At 41.6% G+C, this 20,943-nt stretch overlaps 1 protein-coding gene across 1 annotated transcript in view; it reads left to right on the top strand.

Annotated features, from left to right (window-relative positions):
- PCNT (pericentrin) overlaps window positions 1-20,943 on the top strand; it is a gene marked incomplete in the record, with an annotated part of 2,997,294 nt that overhangs the window by 2,184,358 nt on the left and 791,993 nt on the right. Inside the window, 1 exon segment of the mRNA XM_044060288.1 lies at window positions 18,631-18,804. Coding sequence (XP_043916223.1) covers window positions 18,631-18,804 — 174 coding nt within the window.

Here is a 20,943-nt window from a genome sequence, read left to right on the forward strand (position 1 = left end):
GAGTAGAATTATCAGTTAAGCTGAGAAGAAAACATGTACGCCAGCTAACCTAGATTTCACAACCCTGAAGTACTAGTCCAGTATCTAAATTAGCAGAAGTTTATGTTTGAAAAGATGGCTAAAGGGATCACTAAACAGGCTCTGAAGCAAGAGATGCTGGAGTTATGTAGCCTCTTGCTGAGGGTTCCAAGTACTCCAAAAAGGTGTGGCTTTAATACAGTAGATGGCTTTTGTAGGGCAGCAGCCACTGGGTAAGTCGTCCATAGATATACCTGGCAGAGAACACGGCATCTGCCAGTTGGTATAAAATCAGAGGTCCACCCCATGCTGAGCATGTATTCAGAAGAATGACCTTAAAGGATAAAGACAATGCAGTCAGTCAGATAGTCTTTTCAGTCTTAGACACTTAAATTCAATAGAAATTGCACAGCGTGACCCTGCACTGTTTTACCCTAAAGAAGAGAGAAAAGCAAGCCTAGTAAGGGTAAAGATGTTCAGGTACAGAAAACAGTGGTAAAACTAAATCACATGAGAAGCCTAGGGGCTTGCAGGGCCATGACTCAGCCTTAGATACTCCCCTCCATAACCTTAAAAATCCCACTTCAACCCTCCCTAACCTCAGTTTGTGGCCTTTCTCCTCCTTGGAGGGCATCTTCAGTCTATCTGTAAAACAATAGGAAAGCATAAGCCAGGACCAGTGAGTGTTAAACATCCTGAGACTTGGATACAGGTTACATTTCAAAACAGAGACCAAGATTAGGGGTGGATATCTCTGCCTGCAGTCCCAAAATAACAAGTGACCTTGTCACCACTGCGGAAAGAAAATGCTAGACAAGCGGGACCATAGAGGAAGTACCAAAAAGCAAAGAGAATACAGAATTCTATTCCAGTCTCCTTATCTGTATTATGTGGCATTTCATATTCTCACGGTCCCATTAGAATGATAGCACAAGGAAACTGCAGTGGTGCCCAAGGAGCAGATGGGTGTCAGCAATCCCAGGCTTTTGAGGCCCACATATCAGTTATCCCATGTGTTAAAAAATATCCTGTTATGGTGGGACTTGCAGGTAAAACTTAATTTAGGAATGCCACACTCCAGACCACTCTTGATTCTAATTATAGAGCCCTCAGACTTTGCTTAAGGGGGGGGCCTTGTGAGAACTTTAAAAGTCAAGGCATGTGGGACTGGAACTTGAAAAACAAGTGCATAAATATAAAAGAAGTAATAGCTGTTTTAGCATTTGAGGTGTTCATACAGGTTTGAGCTCAGGGGGACCTCTAAATCCTAACAGAGATAGCAGTACTATGATGTAGTACATCAGCAAGCAAGGGTTACCTCTCTTACATTCTGTTAAGATTAACTGTGCAAGCATTTGAGGTGACCCAGAAGTCAGACTTGACCTTCAGGGCAGCCTACAATCCCCTCCCCTCCACACATGGATATTGAAAGGAGAAATTTTTCTGGATCTGGTTAACAAATGGGGTGAGCCAGAACTAGATCATTTTGCTTCCTCAGACAACAGCTGAGAGAGTTTTGCTTCAGACAGCAGCTCCAATAGCCTATATCCCTGAGCTGGGACAAATCTATTTCTTTGTACTTTTTGATTTGCTGTACTGTTGATCCACAGAGCTTTAGAAAAGATCAGGGGGGATAGATCAAAAGCCATATACCCCTGTTGGCACAGACAGCATTGGTTTTCCCTCCTGATAAGCTTAGCAAGGTCAGAACTAAAAATGCTGTCTCCGTTTGTGGATCTCCTGACATAGACAAGCCGAGTCTATAATCTGTGTAGCCTGATTACTCTAAAGCTGATAGCACAGTTGACCTAGCACTGATCTCATCCAGGCACATGCTTTCCAAGCAAGTGCTAAACTCTGAGGGAGGCTAGGGAAAACCTTATGCATGGAAATTTGTTATAGCTAAATTGAAAGGATTCTCTCTTCGGTGCCTATCCAGGAAATCAAAACAAAAATACAGCTTGAGAATCATTGATTCTGAATTAGCTATTAGATTTTTACAAAGGTGGCCTAGCGCAAGCCACCATAGATATCCATCTATTCTCAGCTGCCAGTAAAGCATTTCCTCAAGCAAGTGTTACATTGTGGATAGCCTAGAAGAGTAGAGAAGCTCACCCTGCTTCCGCACCCCTCCCAGAGCTCTTTTAAAAAACACTGTTCTCTGTGGCTATGATATCTGATGGGAGAATCTCAGGATTACTAGCTCTAATGAATGTTGAATGATTTTTGATTTTCTGCAAAGACATTGTCTGCACATACAGGTGAAATACAGTGACTGACATTTCTCTGAAACAAAGTCCATTTACCTGCCTGTGTTTTCCCTAATCCACAAACTGAGAGAGGGGACCATGCATTCTCTGGATGTATGTAGACAACCTGAGATTTTATTTAAACAGAGGGAAAGGTTTCAGAAAATCAAACACCTTTTTTGTTCTCTTTGTAAAAGGAATTGATGGGACGCATGTGAGCAAACAGTTGTATTCTAAGCAGTTGTTCCGCTACATTTCGGCCAGCACAGCATTCCTTGGTGGAGTAAATACCCAGTCCATGTCGGAAGCAGCTTATTTGGTCCATAATCCAAAACTTTTCTAATCACTAAAGTACAGTTGTTGCATCTAGAGCTAGGACAGGGGTTTCTGCTGCCATCCTTCAGGGTTTGCTCTCCTAGTGAGCACTGTTACAGCTAGCCACCTACTGGTCCAGTGTTCTGGCTTCAGGGTTTGCTCTCCTAGTGAGCACTGTTACAGCTAGTCGCCTATTGGTCCAGTGTTCCAGGAGTTATCCTGTTGATGAGGACTGCAGCAGTGAATAGCATGATGAAACTAAGTTGTATTTACTAACTTACCATAAAAGTTATAGATGTCCACATACTTTCACTGTTGCAGCCCATATTCCCTACTTTACCCCCCTCTTATCTAGCTCTAGGCATCCTGGAGTTAAGTCATCCTTCCTTCTTGTCTTGCTGATTTCCCAAGAAAGGAAGATTGGGGCCTTGTGTATGGGCCTTATTGCCTGAGATCTTCTCTCTTCTGAGTTCACTGGTGCCTTAGTTAGGTTGCTGGTCCACCTTTGCCCCAAAAAAAAAACAAAAAAAAAAAACTGGAGGTGGCATTTGCCATTGCTCGACTTATACAGCCAGCATGTTCACTTCCACGTGGAAAGGAATTGAAAAGCTTGGGCTGAATATCAGGCTACCTGCTATCAATTGAGAATTGTAATAATGAATATACTCAAATGTCTACAGTTATAATAGGTTCCTGATATGACTGTGATTTTTTTTTTTCCTGCTAGTACATTCAGATTGTGATTCTTGCCTCTTTCAGTGAAAGTCTTGCATTCGTGTTGCCCTACTTTGTGATGCAGAGAGATTGGGTCCATGACTGTGACCCAGATGACCTGAATTCATTTTGTGGTTTAAGCACTAACAGAGCCAGGATGGGATGGGAAGCGAGGGAAGGAAAGACACTGTTTTGGCTAGCTCATCCACCTGGGTAGATAGATTTGGTGGCTCTCCAGCTGTTGGCTCTGCCACTCCAGGGGTTAGGTAGAGGAAGGTCTTAGCAGCTAAGCCATCGTTGGTAGGATAAGTATGGCTACCACAGACAAGATTACAGTGGCTCATCAGAGACAATTGGGAGCATGTACTGTCCTGTTAGCTCCATAGTGATGTGAATGCCTATATCACTTCCAGGGAGATGGAGAAGGGGACATAGAATAGAAAAAAGACAGTCTTGCTGCAAACCACCCTTGTCCAGCTAAGGAGCAGTCAGGCTCTGGTGGCTGTACTCTGAGTGGGAATAAATGGCCAATGTAGCTTTTGCCCCAGTAGGGGATGTATATTGTTATATTCTTGTAGAACATCATGTTACATGTGGTAGTAGATCTGTTTTCAACATATGCCTGCTGATAAATGGTTTCAAGTCCCAACTTATCCAGTTCTGACAGTAAATTGTCCAATATTACCTTCTCCATTATTTTTCCACAACATGAAAGTAGACGTATGGGTCTGTATGACTCTGCGTTGGTCCTACTCCTCTTTCCCTTGAAGATCGGTTTAATAAGCACGTCATATTTATATGACCTAGAGAATAATAGATATAATGGTACCGTAAAATGTCCTTCTATTCTCATGTTGCAGTATTCCAAACTCTTGGTTTCCTTCCTTTGCTACCTGAACGTTCAGCTGGTATACAAAAGCTTCTAGTCACTGCTGGGTGCGTGGGATGTCTGACATTGGCTAAGGGAACGTGGGCCATAAAAGTGACGTCTGTACGCACCAGTCCTCAGAACTTCTGTGCCACCAGTCAGATGTCAGCTGTTCCTGCCGTACCAGCTGTCAGATGAACGTTAAGATAAGTACCCATTGGGGAAGTTTTGTTATTTGGGTCACTGCATGCCTTTGTGAGTTCATGTCATTCAGGAAGGGAAAGTTTCGGTGCGGTCGTCAGATCCCCCATAAAGATACCCACAAGCTTTGCTTTTTTTGTTTAGGGCCTGCGCACGACCATAAATCCTGCTCCATCTGCCAGGCCTTCATTCCGAAAACCCTGCTTAGCCGTCTGCATACGTTAAACATTTATGTTGAGAATCAGTGCCTCAAGCGCTTAGCTTTAGGTATGAAGGGGCCATCTGGTCAGCCCATCAAGCCACCCAAGAAAAAGACCAAAATCGCTAGGCCTGAATCCATAGCTGACACCTTCTCCATCTGACGTCCCTCCTGTGGCCGACAGCCTGGAGGAACGATTGGTTGCCACCGATATGGGTACAGCGGGTACCAGTGTGGAAGTCTCAGAACCCAGAGCGGAAGGCATGTCCGCGGAGGTTATGCAGACATTGGCTTCTGACTGCAAGGGGGAACCTCAGCTTGTACTGGCTGCGTGGACAGATCCCTCCACTACTTCGCAGGTTACTGATCCCAGGCCTACCTTGGCTCTGACGCCCTCTAGGCCTTCCTTTAAATAGAAAGAGAAAAGGAAATATGTTTCTCCCCCAGTAGAGAGCCAGCAAGATTGGCAGGCCTTTTCTCAGAATCTTTTCAAAGCCGTTATGGCTCTAAGGCCTACTACACCTTTAGCCTCCGCAGTGGCTCCTCCTGTGATGAGCCTTAAGCCTCAGGCCTTAGAGACTTCCCAGGCTGAAGCTGAGAAATCCACCGAGTCTTCCTCAGAGGATACTCTTTCATATATCTTCCAATTGCATCCCCCTTGACAATGCCTCCCCAGAGGGAAGAATCTGCAGTGGCAGATTCTCCATTTGAGGATCTCACCTTTTGGGAGACCATTGCAAAGATGAGGGAGCATTTATTTATTTATTTTACATTTGTTGACCAGGATAGTCTGACTGGATACATGTCCATTTTCAGCGGAGGCCCGGGGAGAAAAGCTCCAAGGTAGAACATACAGTAAAAATTGCAAAATGATTACAGGTTACACACAGTTTACAGGCTCCAGTTGTGCAAGCAGGTAATATAATCATACATTTTTAAAGCAGTGTTGACAAATTGACTAGGCAATGTAACATGATTACAGACTACAGATGAGGATCTAGTCGGGTTTTGAACAAGGACATAGCCAGTGAGTTTTAAAGTATAGCGTAAGGCTTTTTTTTAACTGAGTAAGAGAAGGTTCAAGAGTAAGATCAGCAGAAAGAGAGTTCCAAGTTTTGCCAACAGAGTTAGCAAACAGAGTCCCCAGCAGACTTGTTGATTTTGGATGTTTGAACCAGTAGTTTATTAGAAGAACAAAGTGACCTCAGGTTGCTATAAGGGATTATATTTTTAAATGCAGGCATATTGTCAGTGTGTTTGAGAACTTTATGAGCAATTATAAGCTGGTTGTACTGAAGTATGCTAGGCTATTCTAGCTACCCCAGAATATTTAGGGTGCAACAATGGTGGGTCCTTTACGCCATGCCTGTTGCAAATCGAGCAACATGGTTATAACAGCTGGAGAGTTTGCTAAGAGCAGATTTGTTCAAATTAATGAGTAGAGGGGTGGCATAGAGAAGAGTGGAGAGTAGATGGAAACGAGCAGTAGCAGTCCTAGCAAATGGAGTAAGGAAAGGTTTGATCTTATAGAGGGAGCCAAGTTTTTTGTTAATGGTTTTGATAATTTGATTGACATGGATATCAAATTTGAGGGTGTTGTCTGTTATGACTCCTAAGAGCTTGGTTTGCACATCTGGGGAGATAATTGTACCATTATTACATTTTATGGTGAAGAGTAGTGAGGAAGACTTACAAGTGGGGGAGAAAAGAAGCAAATTTGTTTTGTTAGGGTTTAATATCAGCTGACTGTTAGAGAGCCAGTTTTCAACTGTATTGAAAATATTCTGGGTTAATGTCATTAGATCTGTCAGGGGGTGGCTGAACAAGTCAAGGTGGCATCATCATATTGGATACAGGTAGCATTTGGGATGACAGTGGGAAGGTCATTAATAGAGAGAGAAAAGGAATCATTCTAGTATGGAGACACCTAGTGTGATGGGTAGATGAGTTGATAATTTGTCCTGCCATAGGATGGCTTGTTGTCTACCACACAGGTAAGATTGGAACCATTGAAGCGCACGGCTATTTAATGAGAATGCCTTAAGGATGTGCATGACTATTTGGTGGTTGACCATATCAAAGGTCTTGGAGAGAACTAAAAAGAGGGCTGAGGAAAGCTTGCTATTATTTCTGTTATGGTTCATGGTGTTAGAGAAGGATGGGAGGACTGAGGTGGTACTGTGGTGTGGCCTAAAACCGTGCTGAGAGTTAGCCAACAGCTTATTCTGGGTAAGATAATGCATAAGTTGTTTATAGACACAATTCTTCATAATTTTAGCCATTGGTGACAATAGCTAAGTTTGACCGTTCGAAGGAGTTGCCTCCTTTAAGGAGTGGTATTACATGAGATATTTTCGAAATGGAGGGGATGGTGGCTTCAGATAAGGTTCTGTTGATTATGATGGAGATGGGGTATGCTATGGCATCTGCTGCTTTTTGCAGATACTCTGGTGGTAGGAGATCAGCTGCTAGAGTAGTTTAATTTCTTAATTGGAGATCTGATAAGTGATGTAGAAACAGGCTGAAAGCTAAAGGAGAGTGGGGTATTGGCTGTGGCACATTTTGGGTTGGAGCAGCTGGGTGCCAGTTGGCTGGCTAGAAATTGGATAGTCTCTGTGAAGAAACTATTGAATGTATTTGCAATATCCTCTGGGAATTTATGGTTGGAAGCTGATGGAGTAGGAGTGGAGGACTGTCCTGGGTGAAGACGTTTGTTTATTCCCGCCCAAAGCTTTTGAGGTTTGTTGTGATGTTTTTGTTGAAGATGGTAGTAGAAGTTTTTTTTTTTGTCTAGTATAAGATTTTTTTGTGTGATTCCTTAGCTTTTGGTATCGGAGTTGATCTAGTGGGTCTTTTGTAGCACGCCATTTGTCCCACACCTTATTTCTAGCTATGATTTTAGATTTGGTCTTTTTTGAGAGCTACGGGGCAGTTTTTGTTTTGGTTCTAATGGAGCGAGCAGGAGCGTGAGAATCAAGAATAGTAAGGACTAGAATTAAAGTATGCTGCTGCATCATTCAATGAAAGGTGCTTTACGATTGACCAATTGCAAGCTGTAAGTTCATTTTGAAAAATGGTGGAGTTGAAGTTCTTATTATTTCTGATGGTTTTAAAGGTGGTCTGGTGGGGGTTGTCCACCTTCTGCTTGATAATGTATGTAAGTAAGTGGTCACTTAGTTCATCTGGGAGGGTCCCTGACTTGTACATGTAGGGGTGGGTGTTGATAAGTATCCAATCTAGGATATTGTCTTTGTTATTGGGTTTGCCTATCCTGGTGGTTGAGGATATGAGCTTCGTAAAAATGTGTAAGTTGACATGGGTTGTAGGAGATTCCGAGGAACAGGTGTTCCAATCAATGTAAAAATCTGCACGCACCATAGTTTCTTGAGGGTATGTACTGGATAACCAGTGGAGGAGGTTCTCTGGGGTGTTTGTATTATTACCTGGGGGAATGTAAACGCAGACCATGTTTATGCATTTGTTTTTGTTAATCTGTAGTTTGGTAATAAGAATTTCTGCATTATTAAATTGGGGTGGTTGTAGGGAGATCATATTAACATCTAGTGTATTTTTATAGAGTACAGCTACCCCACCACCCTTCTTAGTAGTATGATCTAGTCTAAGTATGTCGTACCCTGGTGGTATTACCTCATTGTCTTTAGTTGCCGATTTTAGCCAGGTCTCCCTAAGACATAATACATCGTGGGAGTAAACTGCTAAGAGGGCGTGCAGATTATTTACTTTATTGTTTATGCTTCTGATATTTAGTTGGCAGGTCAGGAGAGAATTTGGGGGCCTATTAGTCAGTGTTATGTTAGAAAGAATATTAGTTTGGGAACTGGAATCAGCAGGTGGGGATGGGCCAGAGTTTGGGTGGATGTCTCCATCCATTGTCAGGCTGTAATGTAAGCTAACTATGAGTTTCATAATTTTGTTTATAAATTTTTGGTAATGTTTAGTTTTGGGGCTGATATACCTGGGTCTAATTGGTTGGTAGTTTTTAGGAATGGTGGGGTCAGGCCTGTAGGGAATTATGAAGTGGTCAGTATTGTTTGATATTGATGTAATGATGGTTTGGGATTTTGGGTAGTGGAAACCTAGGTAGGGCTGCTTTTCATAGGTGCTGAAGAGATATGGAATGAATAACAGAGGTAACAGCGAAAATAGTAGCAGTATTTTGAGGGATGACAGTGCCTGGCTGGGGCATTATGTTGGAACTGTATTTGGAGCAGGAGTAAATTAAGAATACTAGGAAGATTAGTGGCAGGTACGGGGGTGGTTCTGGTTTCAAATGGGACTCCTCTAAGATTACAGAAGTTCAGAAAAGATATTAACTAATTCAGATGGACTCCCCTGCCCCTTCAGCTATACTGCCAGCATTTCTGGATGCATTTAATGCAGCATCACTCAATCCTGATTCTCAGCCTCCTGCACCTGAAGGCCTGACAGATTTTGCAAGGTCCATGAGGGAGCCAAATTCCTTAAGTGCCCAGCAGCAGACACTGACTCTGTTTCAGTGTCAACTGATAAGGCATCTAAACTCCTTCCTCCTCACTTCTCCCCACAGACAAAGACAGCAAGGCCATGGAATGCATTGAGAAGAAGGTTTACACTTTGTCTACCTTGGCATTCAGGGCAATAAATTGACAAACTCTTATGTCCAAATATGCCCTAGCCCTTTTAGAAAAAGCCACTAAACAACTGAGTGACATCCCAGACTCTCCTGCCAAAGCTCAGATATCCAGTCTTATATCCCTGTCCTCTCAGGGTACTAGGCATTCCTTTAAGTGTACCTACAGTGCTGCTGAAGCCTCTGCTAGATCAGTTCCATCTGTCTCTGTCCTGAGAAGATATTCCTGGCTAAGGTTACAGCCCCTACTTGATGATATCAGGGCAAAACTTTTGGATGCACCTCTGGACAGCTCTGCCTTCTTTTGGATAACGGTGGCTGAGTTATTCAAAACTCTGCAAGAAAAGTGGAAGGAATTACAAAACCTAAAGCACTTATTTGTGACTACCTACCATTCCTGCAAAACCCCCTAGACTCCATTCCCCTTTCCCAAAGTCTCTCTCACTGTCTCCGTTTGGAAAAACATCACCACAAACAGGTGGGTCTTATCCTTTATAGAGAAGGGTTATTTCATGACCTGGATTACAACTCCATCCTTGAAGGGTATTCCACAGCCTCCCAAGGAACAGCTCCCTTTATTTCAGTCAGTTATAGACAGCCTAATTTCCCAGGGAAGAATTCAACCTGTTCCTCTGATGGAGAAGGGAAAAGATTTCTACTCCAGGCTACTCCAGGAAAGATGGCCCCTGGAGACCAATCCTAGATTTTTCTGACCTCAGTCTCTTTCTGCAAGTGCCCACCTTTTGAATGCTCATTTTGCAAACCCTTTTCCCTTTAATTTTACCTCAGGGGTTCATGCCCCCCTTGGACATCAAAGATGCCTACCTACACATCCCTATAAGGACCAATTATAGGAGATACCTACACTTCTCTGTGGCCTCCTCACATTTTCAATTCTCGGTCTTGCCCTTCCGGCCTTTTGCTGCACCAAGGGTCTTTAGCAAGTGCCTGGCACCAGTATTTGCCTTCTGAAGGACTCGGGGGGATTTACATTTTCCTGTACATAGACGACCTTCTTTTTCAGGTGGACTGCACAGAATCCCTACAACACCATCTACAAACAGTAATTTCACTTCTGCAAGCACTGGGCTTCCAAATAAATTACCCCAAGTCTAACCTGACGCCTCTCAGGACCTATTATTCCTGGTGTGCAGGATAAGGATGGATTTCAAGAGGGCCTTCCTAGCACCTCAAAAGGTGGAAAGCTTAAGGCAGTACCCTGCTCACTGTCCTTCTGGCCACAGACTTGACTGCCAGGCAGTACCTCAGACTGGTCACATGGCATCGACCATTCCTATGTTGGCATTGGCTAGGCTCCACATGAGAACACTACAATGGTACCCAACATCTATATGGACTCAGCACTCTCATCTTCTACAGTACAAAATATACAGTGGTGGTTGAATCAGCTGAACTGCAACCCAGGAGTACCCTTACTGACTCCCTTGCCAGTACAGGAGATGTACACGGATGCCTCGGATCTGGGGTTGGGAGCAGCCATGGCTCCCTAAGAGTCCTGGGCACTTGGCTGGACTCCATCAAATAAGAGCACATCAGTATCAGAGTGATGAGAGCAATTATTTTGGCCCTAAAGGCCTTCCAACACCTGCTGAAACAAGGCCCACTAAAATTGTTCACAGACAACACTACAGTTCTGTGGTATGTGAACAAGCAGGAGGGAACAAAATCCTACTTGCTGTGCAGACTAGCTCTCCAAGAGTGGGGGCTTGCCACAAAACAGGGAGTCATGCTGCAGGCAATGTACATCCCTTCAGAACAGACTACGCAGGCAGACACCTTAAGCACGTCCATGTCACAGTCCCACAAATGGATGCTCCACAGAGATTTGTTCTTGGACATAGTCCACAAAAGGAATATACCTCAGATAGATCTGTTTGCCTTCTGTAGAAACAGACAGCTTGCATCGTTTTGCGCCAGGCTGCCCAGTACTCTGGTCTGGCCTTCTCAGTCTCTTGAAAGGGATGTTTCTGTATACATTTCTCCCCTTCCCACTACTTCAGACAGTCCTACTGAAAATTCAGGACGACAGACCAAAAATCTTGTTGGTGACTCCCTTTTGGCCAAGACAGCACTGTTTCCCCATCCTCCTGCATGTAGCCTGGGGCAGTCACCACAACTTACATCACACGGTGGACCTTCTCACACAGGACAAGGATTTCTAATCCATCCTCACTTAGTCTCTGAACCTCGCCCTGTGGGTGATAGAATTTTGATCCCTTACAGACACCTCTACAATGAAGATGTGCTCACAGTCCTCCATGTGGTGTTTACAAAGGCAGTTGGACCCTTTCCAGGGTGATGTCCCTTTGGCACAGTCCTACTGTGTGAACTCTTGCAGACAGGGTTGGCTTACTCCTCCATTAAAACCCACCTGGCTGCTGGTTTTGCTTGTCTGCCTCTGGATCCCCCTTTGACTTCCAGATTGCCTGCAAAGCTATTCCTAAAGGGAGTGCTGCATCTCAGCCCCCCCCCCCCCCAAAAAAAAATCCATCCCACCCCCCTGGGACCTGAATTATGTTTTGAGAAGCTCACGGAGGCCCTCTTTGAACCAGGCTTCTCTGAAACACTGCACTTGGAAAACAGTAATCCTAGTGGCCTTGACATCAGCTAGAAGAGTGTCTGAGTTACAGGCTCTCATGGTCATTCCCCTTTGCTTTATCTTCTACAAAGACAGGCTAACCCTTAGGACCAACCCATCCTTCATGCCCAGGGTGGTCAATGAGCTATCCGTAAACCAAACTATTCAGCTTCCTACCATTTTTACCCATCCTCAGAGTGACAGAGAGAGTTTTACAGTCCCTTGATGTGCACAGACAGCTTAGGTTCTACCTAGACAAGGTCAAATCTATCAGAAAATCTGACCAATTGTTTGTCTCCTTTCACCCCAGGGCCCTGGGGAAAGCAGTGACAAAACAGGCAGTTTCAGCCTGGATTTCCAAAGCACATTCCTTCTGCTATGCACACCATGGGAAATCCTTGGGGTCCAAAGTTATAGCACACTGCACTTGGGCTATCGCTTCATCTGGAGCTTTTTTTAAGGGATTGGACACTGCCACCATTTTAGAGGTAGCTACAGTGACATCTGTCCACATCTTTACCAAACATTACAAATTGGACTAAATATCCAAATTCAGGGCTGGATTTGCCAGGGCAGTCCTCCATGGATTTATAGAGAATAGTTCCAAGCCACCATCCTCTTCTTCCCAGTGCGCTTTGGCACTCACCCAAGAGTTTGGAATACTGCAACATGAGAATAGAAGAACATAGAATAGTTGTGTAAAATCTTACCATAACCATTTATGTCCTTCGCTTCCATGTTGCAGCATTCCTTCCCTCCCAACTTCCCCTTTTCCCTTAAACGGTCCCTTCTTGGATGGCACTGTACTTGCTCAGTTGTTCCTGGGACTGGGGTCCAACTGGGGTGCTCAGTTCTGAGGACTGATGCATGCACGCATCACTTTTATGGCCCACGTTCCCGTAGCCAATGTCAGATGTCCTATGCACCTAGGAGTGACTAGAAGCTTTTGTATACTGGCTGGACGTTCGGGTAGCAAGAGAGGTAAACCCAAGAGTTTGGAATACTGCAACATGGAAGAGGACATCTATGGTTACGGTAAGATTTTACACAAGTATTTTTTCTTGCTGAAGTGTTTCAGGTCATTGTTACTAATTCCGTCTCCTCCCTGTGCTTTGTTTGGAACCAGTTTGTGGAGTTCATTTTCAATATAATCTAATATTCCAGTATCTGCGGTTACCTGATGTCATTAGAGTGACTTATCACCCCTTTTTTGGAGCCACATAAGATTTTGTAAATATATCTATAATCTTTTGTGTCTGAGAATAAATTTTAGAATCTTCAGAGTTTATCAATTTGTGTCTACTCCTTCCATGTCTTCTGTACCTATAAAAAGGTTTCCTATTATACTCAATATCTTTATATAAAATTTCTTCAAGTTTTTCTTCATCTTATCTCACACTATGCTTAAGCTGCTTCTCCACCTTGTTTTTCAGTTTTCAAAGTTGTAGTTCAACCTCTCTCCCATTTTTTTATATTTTTTCTCTCACCTTAATCAGATATCTTCTTATGGAAATGTATCCCCCTGATGATGTATGCCTAGATCCTGATGTTAAACATTTTTTTGATTGTTTTGCACTCGAAACAATTTCTCTTTCAAAACTTTCCACATTCCATCTGCAGTTTTTCCACTGAACACCTCAATCCAGTTAGTTTTGCATAGTGACCTTTTGCTTCCATATAATCTGTAGTTAACCTTCTGTGCATCTGTTTAGATTTCAGGATAGGGAACCTATGTCAGGGACTATTATGCCTTCTATGAGTCAGCCGTTTTCCATGGAGATTCCCAAGAAAAGGGAAAACCTTCCAGTCTTTTGTTTCTGTTTCTATGTACATAGAAGATTTCCTATGATTTGTTAAGGATCTGTTTATTACTTCTTCCTTGCCTTCTTGTTCAGACAAGAAATAGTTGGATCTCTTTCTGACTTGGCTCTTTAGTCCAAAGAACAGGTGATGCAGAAGTTTATGGTTACACTAAAGGAACATTTTCGCAATCTGAATATTTTATTCTGGGAAAAGTATACTTTCGTGTTTCGCTTTTGACTATTCTTTTTTTTTTTTTTTTCTTCTGACTTATCTAATAGGTTCGTAGGTTAGTACTAGGCTAACTGCCCTTGCGAGCCATTTTAAGACTAGCCAATTATCCCTTCTGAGACCCAAACCCTGTATCTTTTGTTTGTAAGGCAAACACCTTAACCATTAGGCCACACTCACGAAAGTGAAAGTGATTTTTCAGTGGGAGCAGAGTAAACATCGTGTGGCACTTAAAATGTGTTATGTTTTGTTACACTTGGATATGCCCGATTTTGCAGATTTTCCTCCTGTGTTGCCTTCCTTACAGAATGTTTTTCTTACTGAGTGTAGATGACCTGTTGTTGTTACGCCCCTAACAAGTGTTACAAGTTATACACAAGGTATCTCAGACTTCTAAGAATTTAAAATTAGAAGAACAGGTCACACTCTTAGCTGGATGATGTATTTTATTTAGCGCTTTCGTCAGTTAATAAAACAATGACTTCTTCAGAATATTGTAACACACTTTACATCCACCTTATATATTATCATGTATTTAATCAGTTAAGTCAATTAACTTATCCCAACCTCCAAAAAGATTCTTAAAAACATTTTTAAAGCCATACCCCCATTAAATGATTACTGATATTAAGCTGCATTACAAAAAGTACAAAACCCTGTTTTTGATATATATGCACACATTCCTTAAAAGCAATTCATATAAAAAATATTTTTTTTCTACAATTAAGGAAATTTCATTAAAAAACTAAGTGAATAACCAAACAAGATATGAGACAGAATAACAAATATATGCATGAACTATACATATTTTTTATATTACAAATGGTAGTCTGATTTTAACTTGAGGTAACTAGATAGAGAAACTACCTCATTCAATCCAGGGGGGCTCGTGGCATTGACCCTTAGTTGCCACATAATTTCCTTCAACTCTAGGACTAGATCATTAGGTCCCCCCTCTCATTATATTCAAGATGTTCAAGTTTTGTGAATTTAAAATAATGCTCTGGAAATTTAGTAATGTGCTTGGCAAGGGCGTTATTGACGTTCTCCTTCCCAATGTCATACATATGCTGATATATACGCAATTTGAAGGAGTTTTTTGTCTTACCAATGTAAAATCTATTGCAGATTGGATATAGTGCAATATAGACTACATTTTTGGTACCACAGTTATTTCTGTGCAGTGATTTCACTATACCGTACCCAGGAATGTTCACTCTGTCACCCTCTAGGATGAATTTACACTGCGAACAATGTCTGCATTTCCTGGTGTGTCCACTAGTGTGAGATCCTACCCTCAACGTGTTCCTTTCTAACATATTCTTAAGACTAATGTCTTTTTTGTACACTACTAATGGTTTACTACCCATTACATTACCTAGTTGTTCATCATGTTGTAGGATAAACCATTTCTTGAAAAGGACTTCCCTAAATAGGGAATACTGTGGGGTATATGTCAGGATCATAGCTTTCTTATACACACCATGGTTGCTGTCCTTACCATCCATGACTGCACCTTGTGTACCACCTCCATTGCCAAGACCCAACAATGGAAAAAAATGTCCTGATATTCTTTTTTGAGTAACTTCTTCCAGTATAGGTTTCACAAATCCCTGCAGGTATGCCCTTTTTTCCAACATACACAACAATATATCTCTTTCATCATAAAATGTATCTAACTCTCTGACCATTCTTGCAAGCCTTAAACCCTGCCCCTTGACTAGGGACCTTTTTTGATGCAGGAGGTGGCCGCTATTAAAATGGAGTAGAGTGTTAGAGTACGTTGGTTTCCTATAAATGGTAGATGTATACTTTTTAAATTCTTTATTTTTCTTAATCTGGTTGTCATAAGTAACTAATACTGTTTCTGTTCATCTCAATAATAAATCTTAAGGAGGTGCTGGTATTCAAATAAGAAAAAAATTCATACAGTTGGCCTTCACTACCTCCCCACAGAATAAGTATATCATCCAGGTATCTGCCGTAAATTGTACACCTACTATAACCATCAAAGGGGAACACCTTAGTCAACTCCCATTGGGCCAAGACAATGTTTGCAAAGACAGGTGCACATACTGCCCCCATGGGCAACCCCTGTCGTTTACCTAAACAATTGCTCTTTAAACAGAATGTAATTGTTTTCAAGGTCCAGCTCTATTAATGTCCTAAGTGCAAGTATTCTAGAGTGTGTATATTGTGAATTCTTGCACAGATAATCATAAAACAGTTCTACTCCCTCAGAGTGCGGTATAACATTGAAGAGATCCTTCACGTCAACTGTAACCAGAATCATATCATCCCTATACAAATCCTGGTTTAGTTTTTTAAGACAGTCCCAGTAGTCCTTGATAATATGTGGGAACCCACTAAGGCTGTTCTTTCAACAAAAATCCAGAAACTTGGCAATTGTCAGGGTTTTAGAGGCCTTAGTATCCACAATAGGCCTTAAGGGAGGGTTGATGGCATTTTTGTGGATCTTGGGGATGCCAGATATGGTTGGAATTCTTGGATTTTCCTGTACCATAAAATCATATTCTTCTTTAGTGATTTGGTTGTTAAGTAACAGCTCATATAGAGTGGCATCTATCTTTCTGTATGCTATCTTTAATTCATTCACTGAAACTTGTTCAAATCCATCCCCATATAATAATGACCTGTTGTCTGAGATGCTATTAAGTAGATTTTCTTCATCTTTAGTTAAATTACTTTCACCTCTAGAGTGCTTACAAATGTCCCTGAAATCATTTACACACATCATCTCAAATAATTGTATGCTGGGATGTAGGGGGGATTATACACACTGGCTTTTTTACATACTGGCACAGGGTGGTTGCCTTTACCACTATTTAAAACCATACTCAAATTAAGCTTCCTAATGTACACAGTCAGTTCGAGTAAAGTTCTATCAATTCTGGCTTTGTTCATGGGCACAAAGTTTAACCATTTTCAAACAAATTCGCCAATTCCACAGTGACCTGAGTGTTAGATAAATTGTATATTTTAAAATTGTGGTGTATGTTGCTAATAATGTTATTTGTCTCTGTACCTACAAGTTCCCAGCATTGTTCCTGGCTCTCCCCCTCCCCATATTCCCATAAGTTCCTCTCCCCCGTCCACGGCCATTCCAGGAATTTCTGCTGTGAGACCAATTGTTGTTGTAATTGTGCTGGAGATTCCTGATGCTCTCTGACCTCCTGGGGGGGGGGGTTCCTAAAGGGACATTGTCATAATTGTTGCTATCCTCTAGGTATTCTTCCACTGTGTCCCTTACTTCACCCTCATGAGCAGAACCTTCAACTATTAATTCTATCTGAGCGGAGTTAGACCCTGTACTGCCCTTTGGTGTGGGGTATGCCTGCCCTTGCTCATATTGCTTTCTGTCGCTTTCTAATTTTTTGCATTTTTTATCAATAATAGCAGCAATATTTTTTATCTACATTCACAAATATAGCTTTGTAATCCTTTATTTTAAAAGAAAAACACAAATCCTTTTTGATTTGTTCATCCAATCTGTTGACAGCTTCTTTTAGTACATTAAACTTTTTATCATTGTCTTTTAATAATAACTGCAACGACTCAACCTTGGCAGTTAAATAAGGCAATAAGTCCTTATGAAGCTCTGAGCCATTAACCAGCCCATTCGGATACTTCCAACAACTTAGTCCCTTTGGTATCTGTTGCCGTTTCAAACATTCCCATAAATAATGGTTTTCCACCTGTAATTTTCTCAATCTAAATACATCTTTTTCCAAAACTTTTAATTTTTGATCAACAGTACCTTCTATGATTTGTTCAGGTGGAAAACCAAATTCACAATGTCCTTCCTTATTCAACCAGTCCGTGATGTTGAAGCCCTGTTATGGATCCTCTCTGTTGTTGGAATCGCTTCGTTAAAAATGTTTTTAAAAATGTTTTTGGAGGTTGGGATAAGTTAATTGACTTAATTGATTAAATACATGGTAGTATGTAAGGTGGATGTAAAGTGTGTTACAACATTCTGAAGAAGTCATTGTTGTATTAACTGACGAAAACGCTAAATAAAATACATCATCCAGCTAAAAGTGTGACCTGTTCTGCTAATTTTACTTTGAGTATTTTGTGGGTTTTTACTTCTTTGTTTTCTTATCATATGCAGACACAGCAGTGAGTTGTCTATCTAAAACTGCTTCTGCTGAGCACATTGCTACTGCTAACCGCATTTTCTCTGTGTAATATTGGAAAGCATTGGATAAGTTGGGGGAAGAAAATGTATATTTCTAGTACCTTAGCATCCAGGATTTTAAACTGTTTTGTGAGCATACAGAAGTTAGATAAGTATATTTTAGAGTGCTGTTGATGCCAGTGTTCGATAGGAACTGCTGGTTCATAGTTAGTATTAGCTTGGTTTCATTCTCAAAACTTTCCTGAAAATATTAAGATTGGTGTTTTAAATTCCCCATTATATAAGGTAAGTACACGCATATATGCATTGTGTATGCATTTGTGTGTAGATATATATATATATATATATATATATATATATATATATATATATATATATATATATATATATAATATGGCTGATTGTACATTCTGTGTGTGTGTGTATCTGTGTGTGTAAAGTACATGTATGGTCTGTCTTCCAAGTACTTTTGCTGATAGTCCAGGTTTTGGCTAATGGTGCCTGCTTTGGATTAATCCACTGTTAGGTTTAAGGACAAATGAAATAAGTAGTTTCCTTACTTGTATCCAGTTGATTCTTAACAGGCGAACAACTTGATTTAATCTGTAGTATTTTTAAGAGAATTATAATCTTTGTTTCTACAGATCATAGTTCAGATTTTGGTGTAAAGATGAATTTGGAATTAGAGAAGACTGAACGCTTAAATGCCAGCTTTTTGGAATATCTTTGCCAACGAGGGATTACATTATATGATGATGTGGGTAATACAGGACAACCCAGAAGTACCACTGAGGTGCTTTCACCGGAATTGCAGGTTTGTTGACTTTGTGTGCATTTATTTTGGCTTTTGTGTTAATTTAGAAAATCATGCGTTGTATCAAGCATCTCCCTCTTTTATTGACATTATTTTCTTATAAAAAAGAGCAGGACTACTACTATAGAGAAACCATTTTCTTTGTGTTAGACTGTTCAACAGTTACAATACATTAATTCATTGTGCTAATGAAGAAAAAATTAGTTTAATATTAATTATTTTGTTGTTCAAGGGGATTTGTTTGATCTAATTCTGGATGTTACGATAATTTTCTGGTGTGAGCTGATATTTGATGCCTATAACCCACCCATCCCCGTATCCTCTAAGTTTATTTCTCACCTTAGTCCCACCCTCACAAGCATAATACCAATCTATAACCGCTTCCTCCCACCAAAACCTACCTACCCAATAACAATAAAATAAAATCCTCCAAAGCTAGTTACGAAAACAAAATCGCCACTGATTCTGAAGACGACCACAAAGCATTCTATAACTATGTCAAGAATCTGTGGCAACACTCAGATCTCCTTTGAGTTACAGCACAATGGCACTAAACATACAGACCCAAATGATGTTGCCAACATCCTGGCAGATAGGTTCAATGCTAACTTTACCCCCCTCTCACCCCCTAAAGAGCCCATCTCTATACCGGAAGAATGCAAAGTTCCTGTAATCACGGCTGCATAGGTAAAAACCACACTCTCCAAAACCAAGAACACAACATCCATGGGACCAGACAACATCCCAGGCTACGTTCTACATGAACTACAGAATGAACTGGCACCCCACCTAAGTACCATGTTCAGTCATAGCCTCACCTCAGGCTTTGTGCTTGCTGAATGATGCACAGCAACGGTTGTCCCACTCCACAAGGGGGGAGCCACCACGGACCCCGGGAACTACCGCCCCATTAGCCTGACGAGCCTGGTCTGCAAGGCCATGGAACGTATCATCATGGAACTTATAAACAAAGATATTGGTAATCACCAAACTTTGGATCCCACGCAGTTCGGGTTTGTAAAAGGCAGATCATGTCTCCTAAGCCTGATAGACTTCTTTGAAGCAGTCACCAAAGCCGTAGACAAGGGTAAGGTGGTTCACACAGCCTATCTAGATCTTGCCAAGGCTTTTGACACCATCCCCCACTCTGGAATTATAGATAAACTCACTAAACTAGGTATAAATCCCTATGTCACAAGATGGGTTCCCAACTGGCTCACTGACATAACCCACACTGTGAAAGTAACAGACTCCAAATAGGACTTCAGACCAGTGATAAGTGGAGTACCACAGGGTTCAGTCCTGGGACCTCTCCTGTTTGGTATCTACTTCTCTGAAGTACAGGCTAACACAGGAGGTCTTTGGCTAACAAAGTTCGCAGATGACTGCAAACTAGGTGCCATAATCAAAACTCCTAACGATGTGGACATCCTTCAAAAAGTCCTCAATGTAACAGATGCCTGGTGTCAAAGCCATGGCCTCAAGCTCAATGCCAAAAAGTGCATTGTCACCCCCTTTGGTAAAAACTCTGTACCCATGAACTACAACATAGGCGGTAGTATACTTAAGACTGAAAGTGTGATAAGGGACCTTGGGACACAGGTGGACAGTAGTCTCTCCTTTGATAATCACATCGCCACAGTAATCAGGAAATCCTTCCACGTGGCACACCTCATCACAAAAGGTTTCTCATTCAGAAAAAAAGAGGTCATTGTTCCCCTCTACTCATCACTCATTAGACCCATTATAGAGTACAATGCCCCTTTTGGTATGTACCTCACAAGACATCTACAACAACTGGAAAGGCCGCAGAAATACCTCACAAAGAAGATTACCGGCCTCAAACAGATGCCCTACGCAGACCGTCTCAAAAAACTCCACCTTTACTTTGTCGCATATCGCCTACTCAGATATGATCTCTTCTTAACATACAAAGCTATGTCAAACCCAGAGCTGTTGGACATGTTCCACTTAAAGAAATCCCAATCCCTCCGAGCTACACGCTGTAGGGAACTAAACCTTGTCACCACATTAAACAGAACATGCCGGAGGGATAGATTCCTGTCCCAGAAACTTCCCTTGCCTCCTGCTCCTGTTAAACCTGATAGGTACTATAGGGTGCCCAAGCTCATAAGTATTTGTT

This window comes from Protopterus annectens, chromosome 2.part0 (genome assembly GCF_019279795.1).
Source record: "Protopterus annectens isolate FY-2018-M chromosome 2.part0, PAN1.0, whole genome shotgun sequence".
Taxonomy (NCBI): domain Eukaryota; kingdom Metazoa; phylum Chordata; order Ceratodontiformes; family Protopteridae; genus Protopterus; species Protopterus annectens.